The 17,311-nt window shown below is 39.1% G+C and overlaps 1 protein-coding gene across 3 annotated transcripts in view; it reads left to right on the top strand.

Annotated features, from left to right (window-relative positions):
* The window catches only part of cdk14 (cyclin dependent kinase 14), a 211,664-nt gene that overhangs the window by 75,376 nt on the left and 118,977 nt on the right, over positions 1-17,311 (top strand). For all 3 annotated transcript variants that reach the window (XM_063879977.1, XM_063879976.1, XM_063879979.1), the window contains 4 exons: positions 3,306-3,400; positions 5,314-5,393; positions 8,812-8,906; positions 13,844-13,906. In XM_063879977.1, coding sequence (XP_063736047.1) covers positions 3,306-3,400; positions 5,314-5,393; positions 8,812-8,906; positions 13,844-13,906 — 333 coding nt within the window. The remainder of the gene's footprint in view (positions 1-3,305; positions 3,401-5,313; positions 5,394-8,811; positions 8,907-13,843; positions 13,907-17,311) is intronic.

Genomic DNA, 17,311 nt, shown 5'->3' with positions numbered 1-17,311 from the left:
TAACAAGTGTGATATGAGGCCTGACTGATTGCCTGCCACCATCATGGCGAGACGCTAACGAATTGTTTCAGCTGGGTTTATGAAAAGCTGTAAATCATCCCTTTCATGGTCTTTTTTTGTTTTGGTAGCCCCTCATTCAATTCTCATATGTCACCAACAACCTGTTAGATTGTATAATGGGACATGGACAGACATGGCCTCTATTTGTTGGTTTTAATCAGCCATTAGTGTCACATGTCAGTTAGTTTACATGCTACAAGTCCTCCCTTTCCTCTGGACATGTTATATTGTTGATAACCAATTAAAGGTCTCCCTCTATGAAGCCCAATTTGAATGCGTAGTCCATTGCAGTTAAGGAGAAGTTAGCCATCTGTTCGACTTGGAAACAAGGCCAGGAATCAAACCGTACGCCTGCACAAAAGGAAGTGGGCTTTCCTGTGGGATTTTAATATGCTGCAGAAAATAGGCCCCCTGGCAAACACGTTTGTGATACTTACATGTTTTGTTCAGCCAGATAATCTCCACATACTTAGACCACTTTTATAATTGTTGAAGTGTAAATGCAATCTCCAGAAGTTAAACAAACTACATCATGGTCACCTGAAGCTAAGCTGAAGGCGGCTAATGATCGGTGGAGTGTTCGGCTGACAAGTGTTCAACATGATAGCTGTCTTTTTTATCTTCTCGTTGATTAATTTTAAGCATTACTTCTAAAATTAGACTTTGAATCAACCGCATGTTATGAAAATGACTGGCAAGAGACATATACAGTAGAAAAGCAGTGGCGGCTCCTGAAAAAACTGCAATTTTTTTCTGATAATGATTAAGGTGACCCATTCAATAGGTACATTAAGCAAGACCATATCAATTTGTTGTTAGATGATTAGCTCAGACAGAGATCCCTCTTGTGTCCACTAGACAGCAACACACAACAGAAATATTTCCCCTCTAGCTACATAAGTTACAGGTGGAAAGCTATGGAAGAAAGTTGCATCCAGGAGCCTCTATAAGCAGAAGTGGAGTGGGTCCACAATAAATTATTCTACTTATTATTCTATTAATCATTTACATGAATCCAATGATGTATGATGTAAAATAGCTAAACAGGCCAGAGATATGTTCAGAAACAACATCAAGACAGGGGCAGCATATTAAGTATTTATTGACTCAACACCGTAGCATGTTTTAGATGCTCATTAAAAACTTCATCTAACTGTGCCACGAAGTCGACCAGTCCGAGAAAAATGCCAGGGTTGGTGGAGCCCTAAGTTTCATCTTTGCCTCGCAAAGCTAGCTCAAACACCCCACAGAATTTCACACACTGGACAAGCCGGTTGAGAATGTGAGGGTTCTTGCTCACCTCATCATTGAGACGACAAACAGCTAGCCTGTATCACTCATCCAGTTGAGTCGCAATGTTCACCCTCCCAAAAGATGAACATCTCAAGCAGCTATCCATAGGAACCTTCCACAGCTCATTCTGTAGTTTTTAGAGAGATGGTGCATATCTGTTACACCAGTGGACGTCCAAGCATTGCTGTCTGCCGTGCCACTTTCAGGGTGAAACAGTAGGCAGGTATAGCAGAAGACTGCATTGGCTACTTCACAGCCATGCTAGCCAGGTTTTTCGCTCATACCAATGTGTAGAAAATCCTCAGGTGTAGGTCTCCCCCCCCTCTTTGTAGAAACGTGTTAAATGGTTAAATTTGGTCTTGGAGGTCCTGATTGTTTTAATGCCAATTTATCTGGATTTGCACGCCGACTAAAAGGAACTTCTTTCAAAGACACACTGGAATTGCACTGAACGCTAGCCATCTTGAGAGTAGTAAGTGACTTGATCGAAGAAGCTGCGCGCTTTTTTTCTCAGTTACGTATGACAAAACCGCGTAAGGTCAAGCCCTCCCGGAACCCATAGAGATTGCATTGAAAGCTCTGATATTTGAAAAAAATGCATTTTACATGAGAGTCTATGAGAGACCCCTGGGGCGATTTTCAACCTGACTGAAATCGCCCCTAAAGGGGCGGGACCATGTGAAGCACGACTTAAGTCTGATTGGACAATGGCGTTTTTGACAGATCTAACGTCTAGAACACTGATTACCACTGATGCTGTGTTAGAAAAAAAATCCCTCTTTTTCCCGTTGGAAGTGCGTCGCCCAAATCGCCCTAATACACAAACCACCCCTGTAGAAAAGGCTTATTGTGAAGTAATATGAGGAATTACACTTGAAATGAACTAATTTAATCTCGCAGGAGGATATGTGCTCAAAACACTGCACAGGGACACATGTGTTACCATGGTTTTCAAATGATTTGCATAAATATACATATCTCACACGGATGGCTTAAGATCTCGTCTACCATCCACCTGGATCCATCTTCATTTTGATTTTGTGTATAGACACCAAATCTTTTCTAGCCTTTAGACTATATTGTAAATGTATTATTTTTGAATTTACACACAACTTCTATTGCACGTCTGTCTGTCCTGGGAGCGGGATCCCTCCTATGTTGCTCTCCCAGAGGTTTCTTCAGTTTAACTCTGGGGTTTCTTTGGGAGTTTTTCCTTGTCTGATGTGAGGGTCTAAGGACAGAGGGTGTCGTCCTTGTTTACAAACTGTAAAGTCCCCTGAGACAAATGTTTAATTAATGATATTGGGTTATAAAAATGTAATTAGATTGATTAATTGATCGTCCCAAACACTACACACCAGCGGATGGATTGAAACGTTGATTAGTTTGTGAATTATTCTAAAATAACATGCTGGTGTCAGAAATCCTGCAGATGGTCTGTTTCCCTTCAGAACACAAACAGCACCAGAGTCAGAGTGGACAAAGACTCTGCTTTTCAACCGATCTTTGGTCCCTTCCTGAGAAATACTCCATGGTTCCAGACAACTCAGTTAGAGTGTTAAAGCACCATTAGATCATTTTCATCTCCCACATCAGTGCTCTGCAGCATAAGTTTGAGTTCTACAATTGAGTTGAAATCATTTCCTGTTTCATATCAGTAAGCTTTGAACACTTATAGCTGTGTGCCTCATCTCCTCCCAGCTGTTACCTCTCTCTGTGTCGACTATGAAAAGTTATGAGCTGACAGATATATGAAAGCAGTCTTCAGAGTTACATAAGGACTTTGTGAAATTCTCCCTCCTCTTCCTCAATGTCATTACACCTCACTGATGATGCAGTGAGGAGCCTCCACATTTTAATATCTCTCTAAGACTTCCTGGGAGACTCTTGTTTTCTGTGTTACTGAATCCTTGCTCATGAATTACCTTAAAACTTTCTTCTTTTTTCCTCAGCCTACAAGCCCCAAGTTTGGAAAGGCAGACTCCTATGAGAAGCTGGAGAAACTGGGAGAGGGATCATATGCTACCGTTTACAAAGGAAAGAGCAAGTAAGTATAGTGCAGTCACGCCTGATCCCCTCACTCTTCTTTATAAGAGCCCCTCATGCAGGCACTGGATATGACATTTAATTAAACAGGAGCAGCACTGTGACTGAAGGAGTTCATTACATGGAACAGCAATAACAGTTAAACTGCGTAGGTAAACATCAACTATGTGTCTTATTAATCACTAGCTCATAGTCCTATAGTGAACCCGTAAATGTTGAGTACACCAAAGTTTCATGTTAGAAACGTATAGTACGGCTCCCCAGCACTAATCCTAACTACTGGATGCTAATTTGCACATGTTGGGCAATTAGCACAATTAAATTAGGATTGATTACCATTATAGCCTTTGTGGACGATAGTTTAAAAATCGCTTGGCCGATTTGGACAATTCTTGAGTGTTTAGTGGGTAATGGAGGATGTTGAGTCCATTTCTGACATTTTAAGTATAAACAATAGCAGTTTTAACCAGAAAATGCCAATATTGTTTTGCTCTGTGGGCTGATTTTGTCCTTAAATATTTGTATTGAAGACACACAGAAAAGACATTTGGTACATTAATATGAACCACAGTTACAAATGTCACAACAGTACAAAGCTACTAGTGATCACCTTAGACTTTAGCAAGCCATACATATTGATCTTCCCATGAAGGCATACAATATTTAAACCACCTACAGAACTACATAACAGACCAGATAGCCACAATGAGAGTGATGTACCGACTAACAGAACTAAAAAAGAGAAGAATAATACTGAAACAATACAAAAACAAAACATACATATATAATAAAGAGGAAAGGGGGGGGAGTGTCCATTAATCAGTTGACAAAAGTGTGAGAGATTGGAAGAATGTTGAGAAGGGTTGCCACTTAGTGTAAAACCTAGAGGTTTTGCCTCTTAAAGAATATTTAATTTTCTCAATTTTTAGAAAAGACACAGCATCCCTGAGCCACTGAGCACTGGAAGGAGCTGTTTTAGATTTCCAGTATAGAAGAAGAAGTCGTCTTGCCAATAGCGAAGTAAAAGCCAGAATATCTAATTGCCTCGAGCATTTTCATACATTTTAAGTCAATTTGGAAGATTTGGGGGACACATTTTGATTGGACAGATTGCCTTTTTATTTGAAAAAGAATTGTCCATAGTAGAGGTAATGATCGCAACACGACTCATGGTCATCAACATCAGCCGAAGGAGAGTACAAATATGTCCATTTTCTGGTTAAAACTGCCATTTTTGATCCTGAGAATATCAGAAATGCACTCAACCTTCTCGATAGCCCCATCCATCCCCATTTTTTTTTAGTCTTTTACTATTGTTTTCATACAGGCTATAATGCCATTTATTTTAATTAATGCTCTTATGCTAATTGTGCAAATTGCCCAACATATGCATCTGGCAGATTCTATGTGCTGGAGATCCCCTACTATACATTACTAACGTAAAACTTTGGGGCATTCAACATTTGTGGGGTCACTGTGCTGGCTACTAGACTGTTATGTGGAACAGTAATAACAGGTCTATATCACTCATGTGTCTCCTCTCTGTAGAGCTGGGATTTCTGTTACTGAAACCGCTACAGGATTGATGCTTCTATCCATTGATTCAATTCCAATGTTCCACTTTTTACGCTTTGTGCTTCTCTTCCACATGTTTCTAATTAAATTCTAGAAAATGCACACAGTGTGAGTGTATGAAACTCCACAGACTGTAATCTTCTAAGTAATGATGTTATTTAGCACCGTTCTTCAATACAGCAGTTCTGATTGGACTTGTAATCCTGCGGCCTCACTCCACTGCTGCTGAATTACATTCCATTGACTTACCAATCTGTGCTGCTCTCCGGCTTCACAGATTTTAATAGATTCTTTTTTCACAAGAAAACATAGGATTTACATATTGTTTCCATGTTTCAGGGTGAATGGGAAGCTGGTGGCGCTGAAGGTGATCCGTCTGCAGGAGGAGGAAGGGACGCCCTTCACGGCCATACGAGAGGGTGAGAACTGCGGGGGCTGAGGGGGCTGGGGGGGGGGTGTTCAGACTGACAGTGTGAAGGTATAGAACACTATATTGAGAAAAGGTCTAAGGTAATATCTGTTGAAGATAAGAGTCTGAATCTGAATCCTATCCGTTTTCAATATGTGTCAAAAGCAGCAGTCTCCATAAAACACAATCAGAGTTGTGTTTTGTTTTTTCTGGGGAAAATTGGGTTTTGTTTCTCCATTTCTGATCGAAGTAAAAAAAGATATAAAAACAATAAAAATATATAGTACACATATTTATATAGAAGTAAGAAGTTAGAAGGAATGTGTAATGAAACTAATAAAGAAAATAAAGGTTTTCCCCAAAAAAAGACTGTCCGTTAAAATATAATACAAAATATGTATACCACCAGAAGAAGTACATTTATTTTATAATAGTAATATATGTAATTACAAAGTTTGTGTTAATGTTATAATGCATTTGAGTGTTCAGTACTTTACGGATGATCTAAAATCAAGTTTATCTACAACATTTCAAATGTTTTGTTAAAATGTTTCTTAAAGTGTAGGCGAAAAGTGAAAAGAAATCTGCCAAATCAAAGAATGGTTTTGTTTCAACAACATTTGTTTCATGTATTTTCCAGAATTAGTGCCATCTGTCATAATATTATTCTATAAATCATTGAACAGGTCATTTTATGTTTCACTTGTTAAATACTCAATAGGTGACAATAATAACTGGATTACATGGAGGTTTTTACAACAAGAAAAACACATTTAACTGCACTTTGATTTCAAAAGAAATGAAAATGAAAATGTTTTAGAATATAGATGAGCATATGATTCTGTGTGTTTGACCTGTGTATGATCCTGGCCTGATGGACACACACACACACACACACACACACACACACACACACACACACAGTCCACGCTCTGGTTGTGAGAGGATCAGAAAGCAGCTTTGAAATTGAACTAATTCAGCAATTAATGAGCAGGAAGCTCGGAGCGCTGAACTGTGAGCAGCATTACAGACTGCTGCTGCTGAATACACTAATATTGGGTGTATATGTGCTGGGGGGGGATCTTCAAACTGATGACAGAATCTTTGAGGTATCTGTAGCACTAACCCCTACTGATGTGATTTTGAAAAACCTTTAGGTCCTGGTGCAGGATGAATGTATGCATGAGGCTCCATCCCTCCCCATGCCCTTGGAAATCAACCTTGTGTTAGATCATTAAATCACTTTGGCAAATGGTATAAAGAAGGTCCCTTTCTGCCTTCTATAAAAAGTGCACCATTATACTGCTCTCATATTCCGTCCTTATGAAACTACCCCCTGTAATGCCTTACTGTGGTCCGATGACTTCTCCTGTCAGCGGTCTGTTAGTCTCCCTCATCACCACGATGACTTTAAAATGTGTATAGTTTTGGAATATCAATAAAGTTGTATTATTTAAACCCCGTTTTGAATTTCCCCACATTTTTTCAGCAATAACTTTTACACTTATTTATGTTCTGTATTACCTTTCAACTGTTCATTATTATTCAATATATTTCTAGGGTATTTATGGTCATCACACACTCACACTGGATTCCAAGGAAACATTGCATGCATGTACCAGACAGTAAATCATCCATTGCATGAACACATTCTGGGTAATTAGAGGACAATATTCAGTATGAAATGGTTAATTTATTTATTAAATGGTCCCTGTGTATTTAGTCTTGCTTTCCCTTGTGTTCCTTGACGGTTCGTCGTCACTTTTCCTGTGAGTCTGTTTGGTTTGTCATGTTCTGCTCTCCCTTGTCCATCTGCATCTTTCTGGTTTGTTATAGTTTTGCTACTTTTCCTTTTGTTGTACTTTTGCCTGCATCCTCAGTTTTGTATTTTGTTAACAGCTTTTTGTAAATAAAAGCTTGCTTGTTGTTCTACTTCGTATACCTCCTCCTTATTAATGCACATATTTTTCCTGACAAAACCAGACTCAAGGTCCATTTATAAATCAACTCACTTTCCATTACAACAAGCTATTGCAAGTGCTTTAAGGATTTATAACTCTAAGGGAAAATGAAGATATAGGATTACAATAAAAAGGACTCCACCCTAATGTAAATAACCACAGATTATTAGCAGCTTAACTATTGTCGGGTCCATAATGAAGAGCTCCAACTCGTCATTTTGGCATGTTAAGGTTTCGGTTAAAACAGTTTGGTGTTCAACATGTAACCAGGATTGGTTCACTAATGGAGAACAAACAAAATAATACAGTGCTGTCCGCTCAGTAAATCACCAGCCACTGACCATTTATATCTGAAGCTGTCCATTCAGATAGAGCAGCATGTCTTCACTTTCTATAAAGAACACATCTGTAGTGCACTATGAGGGAATTTACAGTGACTTATAATGCAGAAGTGACACAAAAACATGATTCTTCTGGCATTTAAAAGTGCTGAATTATCATGATCCAGAATGCATTCAACTTTATTTTCTATCAGCAATGAAACATTATGATGCCTTAATGTGTATTTCACACAGCTTGTGATGCAACATGGAGTAATATCGCATATTAGTCCCTCATTGTTGAGGTGTGTACGGCTGAGTATTGGGCATCATAATATATTATAATTTAACAGTTTTATTAGCAACATTTCCTTTTAAGTTGGTCTTTTAACATTTTTACCCTTATTATAATTATGAAGGTTTTTTTTACTATCATCTTTTCCATTTTATTGTCCACATGTTTGCTTTTATTTCATAGGGTTTAATATCATTGCATTGATTGATTGTCTTGTGTCTCTATTTTCCCAGAGGAATCTTTCCTGTTAAAATGTCATATTTCTTATTTTTTAACCTTTGATGTGTGCCATTTTGTAAAGCACTTTGAGCTGCATGTGCTGTATGAAAGTGAAACGCAGCACCGGTAATGTAGCTGTCAAAACACAAATGTCTAGGGATAGCCTACATTATCTAAGTGTTGTATGAGCATTATTACCGGATATTTTGACTGGCAGGTTTTGAATTTACCGTTTTTTAATACATTTTACCAGTTAAAATACGTTAATTACCGGCTAACGGAAACCCTGATGTGAAAGTGTTAGCGAGTCCGATCACACAGGCCTCCTCCGTAAAGCTCAGTAAGCTCTAATTAAAGTCCCCCCCCCCCCACAAGTCATCTCAATGCTTCACTTATTAACAATGTCCGTTGCATCATAAATGTGTTGACAAACGAGTGTGAGAACTCACAGCCGTAATCCATCCTGTGATTCCTTTCTCTGTTTCAATCTTTCTTAATCCCCTGTTTGTGCGCAGCGAGGCTTATGGAGGGTCGGTGTAGCATTCTAATGATGCGGCTAATGAAGGCATGGATCACACACCTCCGCTGCTGTCTGTGTACCTCACACTCACTATGTCTGTCATTCTTCTGCAGCATCTCTCCTGAAGGGCCTGAAGCATTCCAACATCGTGCTCCTGCATGACATCATCCACACCAAGGAAACCCTGACGCTGGTCTTTGAATATGTGGTGAGTGTGCACCCCACCCACAGACTAATCAGTGTTTGTCCAACACGCAGGGGTCAGAGGTCACGCTTGTGTGTGTCTCTTTAGCTTGACTCTTTCCACCTCAGTGTCTGCTTTCACTTTTTAATAATCTGCCAAAGGACAGATGAGCTCTGGATATTTTGATTGCCTTACTCTTGTTAATAAGACGCTTGAAGAATGTTAAAGCAGTCTGAGCTTTTTTCCACAGTGTGACGGCAGCACACACTGAAAGGGCCAAACTTTCAGGAAGTGAGACAGCTTTGAAACAACTGTTCGTAGTGGCCAAACGGTGGAATAACAACTTATGTGTATGTGATGCCATTTGTCCCCAAAACACTTTTCCCGATTGACATTGACAAAAACATCGTTTATAAATCAGCACATTTTTAAAGGGGCCCTATTCTGGGCATTTTCAGGTGTATGTGTGTAGTGCCTCTACTGGGACATGTCTCCATGCTTTAATGTTCAGAACGCTCTTTATTTTTCTCATACTGCCTGTGCTGCAGCACCTCTTTTCACCCTCTGTCTGAAACCACAGCCCAGTCTGCTCTGATTAGTTAGCTGGCCAGCTCTGTTGTGATTGGTCATACGCTTAGAGATGTCCTGCACCTTAGCCTATCATGTACAATGTGTTGAAGTGCTGAACAATAGAAGCACCAGTACTACATAGTGATGTCACTACAGAAGTAAACAAAGGAGTGCAATGGAGGCATTTCAGGAGAGAGACAGAGATTTTAGCCTTTGCAGACCATTTACATGCACAAAAACCTAACCCATTACAGGAAAGTGAAAACCCCACAAAGCAGAATAGGACCTCTTTAAGGTTAATTAACGTCAAAGTCTGACACTTAAATATCCCTTATTGAAATAATGAATTGCTTAAAAGTTGTAATTGCTCTAATTGCGGAATCCGGAGTCATTTTTCATCTCTATTCATTTGACTGAGCCTAGACCAAACATGATGCAGCGGCTGGGAGGGGGGGATTAAATAAAAGTCATGGTCCCTTTGGATGCAGGATGTCTCTGGTAGATCTGGGTGTTTTGCTTCAGACAGTCAGGACATTTTGGCTTTGAGAGCCACTGAGCAACTTTAATAGGAATGAGCCTCCATCACTCTCCAGTTCTCTTTTTGTATCCATGCTCTGTTTTTATTCAGGAAGCCAGGCTGCTGTTCTATAGGAAGGTCACTGTTTGAATATGTTGAAAGAAAATCTATCGAACCATAGGAAAGCTTCCTCCTACAGTGTACAGAGAGTACAGCCGTAGAGGACTGGAGCTACCCAGGATACGTTTAAAACTTTAGGATAATAATTGAATGATTGTCAGATCGTTGGTTAAGTTAATTTAACTAGTATTGCTCTGTAATGCTAGTGAAAAGGAGAGTTAACTGATGTAGTATTATGGCCTACATTATATCATCAGTATAAACTTTTGAAAACAGAAACATTTCAAATCTAATAACCAGCCGTTATAAATTGTAGATTTTTACTGTTAGCAAATGATAAATAATACTGTTTGCTATTAAAGAAATACTATAATCTATTTTATATTATGAGTTTTTTAAGGAAATTAGTTTAAAAATGCTATATTGTATCAAAGCTTACAGTTGAATGTTTGAATACAAATACATATCTATAAGTATTTGGTATTGATTGATGTAACGATTTGTGTAAAGTAACTTAATAGATTTACTCAAACTGTACTTTTGACATACTTGTTCTTTTTTTGCTACTTTGTACTTATACTCTATAATTCAGAGGTATATTGTGTACTTTTGTCTGCACAATGACTACTTTTACTGTTGCTACTTTAAGTACATTTTGATGAGAATACTTTTCTACTTTTACTTGTGGAACATTTTGAATGCATTCTTACACTTTGGTACTTCTACTTTTACTCAAGTACAAGATCTGAGTACTTCTCCCACCTCTGATGATTTGAAGGTTCAGGAAATGATTTGTAAGGCAGCTAAACTAATTGTATATCCCTCATCTCAGTCGCTGTTATCCACAGTCTGTGATAATAACACAATAAACTAGTCCACAGACAAACTGAACATTTCTTTAAATAAAAAACCCTGATGCTTTTGTGATACTTCATATGAACTTCTATTTCCTCTCATGAGATGAAGAGAGTCTTGTAAATCCTGTCCAAATCTCTTCAAGTCAGACCGAACATGGGGCAGGAAAAAGTCGTTATAACATATTCAATACTCAGAGATGTTTTCCAGCTCAGCTTCCTTGTGGTAAACTTTGTCGATACAAACAAAGTACCAACAGTCTTTCATTTTTCTTTGGACAGAAGTGTAAGAGTGAAGCTCCTCTGCACCCGCTGGCAGATGCTCACATTGATATTCAGCTCCGTGTTTGATCTTGAAACGCTGAGCGGGCTAAACCTCTCGCCCAGAAGCAGCTTGCTCAGCTTCATTTAATGAGACTGAAAACTGTGTTAAAGTACATGTAACACATGTCAGAGGCTCAGCTTCTGAGGGAGAACCGGTGAGACGTGACCTGAGAGCAGAGGTGGAATATCATTACCCACCCTCAAAATCCTCTTTGATTATTCATTTTTTTCAATCATTCTGACTGAATCCGTTTTCCAATTGAGATCTGACAAAACCATTCCAATACGAGGAACTTCTTGCTTTTATACACATGATTTATGTGACTTGCCTTTGTAGTGTCTTCCTTGCAACTTTTGTCCTCCCGATGTGACTATTTATAAAGTATAAATAGTCACACTAATCTGTGTTACACCTTTGCATCAAACTTTAATCCGACTTATTACCACAGGGTTTACTCTTCTTTTTGAAATGTATTGTCAGTAGACCTCATTTTAAACAAAATCAAACCCCCTTTTATGTTGGATTGTTTTACAGAATCAACCCTAGACGGCCACAAATTATATACATTTGAATAAAACCCAAAACTTAACGAAATGATAATGATTCTTTTCTCGTGAAAAAATGTGTACAAGCACTTGTTTTTTATTTTTATGGCATTAACATAAAACAATCTTTATCCCAACATGAAAATAACTAAACTCAAATTTCAAATTTCACCGAGGACAACAAGGTTAAATGTTATATTGCAAGCTGTTCTGTTTGGTATTGATCCATCAGCTCATGTTTGGAGCTGAAATCACTCGGTGCTGTTTCCCAGCCTCACACCTCACTTTATTGTTCTCCTCTCAACGGCAATGATGATTGACAGGGTGAGCATGAAATACATAGGGAGAGGAGACAGGGAATTGTGAGGAAGATGAGGAAATGCATTACTGAGAGGAGCAGGGGGAGAGTGAAATGGACAGTCCATGCTGGAGCGTCCGTCTGAATTATTCAGCAGAGGAGGCTCCGCTGGTGCCTGATTGTAAATATCAGTTTGATTTTCCTCCACCCTCAATCTGCTATCAAAACACGGAGGTGGAGGCCATTCGGGGGGGGCTTTTTAAAACAGATCACCTCTCAGATGGAAAGCACTACATGAAAATAAACCACAATGTCAGATGTCTTGATGGAAATATTCTGAATGGACAAACATTTGTTGACCCCCCTGTCGAGTAGAGAGATGTGTTTTATTGTATAATTTTCCCTCTCATTCAACCCTCCTGCCGTGTTGGGGTCAAATCTTATCGGTTTACTACTTTCATCATAAATATTGTGTTTTACGTTTGATTGCTTCAATATCTTCCACAGCAGGTAGTTCAACATATAATTGCTGATCACCACTTCTTTCATTGAATTTTTTTAACTTTGAAACACCTATATCAGGGATGTCCAAACTTTTTTCACTGAGGGCCACATGCAGAAAAACATACGAAGGGCTGGGCCCCTCACTCGAGCTGAGGTATATTCAATAGTCAAGTTATAAGTCAGCTAAACAAATCAGATGTAGGTAAATGATGCTTGATACTTGAATATGCTTTAAGACAAAAACACAGCCTAAATCACAGCTCTCCACAGGGTTACATTCATTCAGTTAGCAGCGGATTCCTTAAAACGGAAGCTTCAGATTGGTTATAATAAGGGGAAATATGAAGGGTATATTTCAAACTTCTTATGCAAATAAGTTATTGGGTTTTTTCTCATTAATTTAGATTTGTTAGAAAAGGTTTTCGACTGAATTCATTTGAAAGGTGGGCTTATTAACCCATGAATACTGATTCATATATGTTTAAATAGAAGTACAATATAAGAACAGCACAAGTTTCAGGTGTGGGCCATATTCCATTATACATTTAGAATCAGCTGTGGCCGATTCGAAATGGACCAAGGGCTGTATTTTGCCCCTGGGCCGTAGTTTGGACACCACTGACCGATTGTGTTCTCGGTTAAAAATGACCACCATTGGCTGTCGTATAGCTCAGTGGGTAGAGCTGGCGGCCATATACTGGGGTATACTGGGGTTTTGGTCCCCATGTGGAGTCCCTTTGCCTGCGTCATCCCCTCTGTCTCCCCATTTCTGAACTGCACTATATTAAAGGCACTGGTTGCCCAAAGGATTCTTAAAAAATAAAAATAAAATGACCGCCATTGCCATAGGAAATGAATGGGTAACCCTAAATGATGTTCATCCATCAGAGAGCAGATACATATCAATCGACAACCCATGTTCATATTTGAAAACATTTTCAGTGTCTGTTCTTTGTATATTCACCGTATTCATGTAAACTAGCAGTGTTTAAAAGGATGTTAAATAACATTTTGTGATGTTAATGTTTTAATGTGTTAACAGTTAATGTAAGAGCAGTTAAAACAGGCCAGTCACATTTGCACGGGAACACCACAGTAAGGGGGGAGAAACGAACCCGACAGGAGAGCTAAAAAAATTGACATCCAATTCTAAGCCTTATCCATAACAAGCTTTATCACTTCCTCTTGTTGCTGTTTTAAATTGTTCTCTTTTGCTTTTATTCCGCAGCACACAGACCTGTGTCAGTACATGGACAAACATCCCGGGGGGCTCCACCCGGACAATGTGAAGGTACAGCATGAGTTATTATGTTTTCACAAGAAATGTAGCTAGAGTATTTTTCAAATGCTAAAAAAGTGCAGATGATAAACAGGGGAGATGTAACCACCGGGAACAGATAAAGTGCACAACATGAGAGGAAATGGAAAAAGACGATTCAAATCCAAGTAAATCGTCAAACTCAAGGAAATGTAGCCTCTGAATTTTAGCAGAGAGGTAGTGCAGCTTTAATATTTACAGTGCTTGTGAAGCAGGGTCCGGTGTCTTGCTCAAGGGCTCCACAGCATTGCCATTGTCCGATCTGGGACTTGAACAGGTGACCCTCTGGTTTCAAGCCAGGTCCCTAACTGGACTGCTGCCCAAAGAAGCAGGAAGCACTGTAACCCTCACTACTCATAAATAAACAACTTGTTTACTTTATATGACAATTATCGTATTGTCATTTGAGCTGTTCAGTGTGTTCAGACATAATGCTCTATGCTGATTGGCTATCAGCAGCACAGGAGGAGGAGATGAAAACAAAGTGCTTTAAAAATATGAACATTTTTGACTTAATTTACAGGCAAATTGTGCTAAAATGTAAGCTGGACATAACATAGTGTTGGTAGTATTATAGATGTTAATATTATTTGAATCCATTGAGAGCTAGCAGGCTAACAGCATTAGCATCCCACACACATCCCATACTCTGTTTTCAACAGAACATTTTTCTAAGACAGGTCCATTCTGCTCTCTCTCAAACTGTCTGGACATTGGAGAGCCTCTCAATGTTCCCATTCCTCTTCGGGTTTGTTTTCAATGATTTCCTTGGTTAAACAAAGGTAAAATAAAAAACATCAATAAATAAAATTAAGTAAAGAGACGAAAGAGGGCCAGTTGACACATCTGTTCATCCTTTTTCTCAGAGGTCTGCACAACCTGTCCAGAGAGGGGGGCTGCTTCTCACATAAATGCAGATGTTTTATTAAGTAAAACTAAAAGTACCACAGTGTAGAAATACTCTGTTACAATTAAATGTCCTACATTCAAAATGTTACTTAACTAAATATACAAAAGTACTTGCAGCAACATGTAGTGTATCTAGTACCATTATCATAAGTGGCGTTTTGGAACATTATATATCATGGATTTATAATTAGTCATGCATTAATGTTTCTATCATTGTAATTTTGCAGCTAGGATCAGATAACATGAATAACTTTCTACATAATAAGCTGATTACATTTTTGTAATAGTAATATGAACCTGCAAATCCATTAGCAAGTAAATGCTGTGAGTGAAAGAGTATTTGCTGCCAAAATGTAGTTGAGTAGAATTATGAAGTAACATGATATAGAAATGACCAGGTAAGCTATACGGTATGTACCAAAACATTTTTACCTGAGTACTTTTTTTCTAAAGTAAATGTGTTTAATTGCTCTCCACCACAGCATAGATTGGCACACCACACTTACAGTTTTGAATAACAATTAGAAAGCTATTTCCAGTAGAAATAAAAGCTTATAATAACATCATGGAACAGAAATGATGACACTAGTTGAAGCCTGGCTTGACAAGGATTAGGCTGAGCTATATTTACATCGGAACTAAATTTGGATTAACTTCACGCTGCCGTACAGCAACCTTCACTTTACAGTTCGACTGGTGAAGAATCATTTCAATGATGATACCAACATCTTTATGCTGTCTCAGTTACTTTTCATTAATAATAATACAAATAATACGCTCTACTTGTATAGCATTCGTACATTGTGATTACAACTCTAAATAATGATGATGATGATGATAATAATAATAATAATAATAATAACACAAAATCAGGTGACAGGTTATGATGCATTAGAGTGCATTCAGTTAGCTACCTAAAAGGCTAAAGCGAACACATATGTTTGAAGACTTCCAAAGAGCAGGCTTTCCTGATGTCTATGTATTGTGTTCCGTTGCTTTGGGTCATAATCACTGAAGGCTATATCCCCAAACTTCTTTCTGCTGGCATTAAGTGGGACATAACTCTTATTGTGTAGGTAAGCTGCTGGATGGCGATAGGCTGATCCTCTGTAACATGACACGAGTGAATGCTCTCAGTGATCCGTTTCCTGTTTCTCAGAGAATATGAAGGAACACAGAGAGAGATGATAGAGTGAATGAGGCCATGTGGTGTTGGTGTTGGGTGGGGGTGTTAGGATGTTCCCTCACGCAGGAAGGTGACAGTTCAGACTGCATGTGTTATATAACAGCTCGTACCGTTAGCCACCGAGGATTTACATAAGTAATAATGTGTTCTTCTGCTGACAGCAGCCTCGCTGAGATACTCATGAATAATCAGGATTATTATGAGCGGAGTGAGGTGTTGCTGTGCGCCGCCGACTTTCTTACTTATGAGTGAGAAGAAGAGTTTCTAATCTGTTGGAAGGGCTTATGGCTTTGTTCCTGTGCAGTCATGTAATGGAGGCTGCACTGGAAGAGCCCAGCAGGAATACAATGGTAATAATCCGACAAATTGACAATGGCATCTCTATTCCTCAGAATTGTAATAGTGTAGAGAACTTATATATGACCATGAATGTTGGAACTTGTTGCTGTCATTTCTAAGAGTGTGCACTATTTTTTCTTTGACATGTTGTAAATATATATGCATAGTTAAAAAGTAAATTCCAAAATGTGGATTTGGTGGGAATTTCAAGCAACTCTTACTAACGACTGCTTCATTTCTGGTATAATGACATAAGTAGTTTGTGGGGTAGTTCCTGTAGGCCAGGGGACTCAAGCTCGCGGCCCGCGGGCCAACTGCGGCCCTCGAGACGATAGTTTGCGGCCCCCACCTCAATATGAAAGTTTAATGTTAGTGCGGCCCGCGAGTTTGATACGAATGGCACTTTTCAGTGTTGTGTGCAGAGCTGAACGAACCTACCAATCACGGTGGGGTATATTGCTCTCGGGGGCGGGACATCGGCCGCGGGCTCAGAAGCGGAGACGGCCGCGGAAATTGCTGCTCAGCGGGACAGAAAAAGAAGCGGAAAAGACGTATCGGCTAAACACTGAAACTTCAACGCGACAGTGACACCAAGTGGAAATATATATTACACAGCCCCAAACATGTCTTTCAAAGCCTGCAGTGAAGAGAAAGGTTGGTGATGAGCACAGACAATTTCAGGAAAAGTGGGAAGTGCAATATTTCTTTGTTGAACACAGGGGCATCCCGACGTGTCTTATTTGCACAGAGAAAGTTGCAGTGCACAAAGAATACAATTTGAAACGTCATTACACAACTAGACATGCTGAGGAGTATGCAAAATACCAGGGAGATGAGAGAGCCAACCGGGTTGCTAATCTTAAAACATATCTACTGAGGCAACCAGATTTCTTTAAGAAAGCAACCAAAGAGAATGATGCAGCAGTCGAAGCTAGCTACGTGGT

Source organism: Eleginops maclovinus, chromosome 3 (assembly GCF_036324505.1).
Source record: "Eleginops maclovinus isolate JMC-PN-2008 ecotype Puerto Natales chromosome 3, JC_Emac_rtc_rv5, whole genome shotgun sequence".
Taxonomy (NCBI): domain Eukaryota; kingdom Metazoa; phylum Chordata; class Actinopteri; order Perciformes; family Eleginopidae; genus Eleginops; species Eleginops maclovinus.
This window is presented reverse-complemented; position numbering and strand designations above follow the sequence as displayed.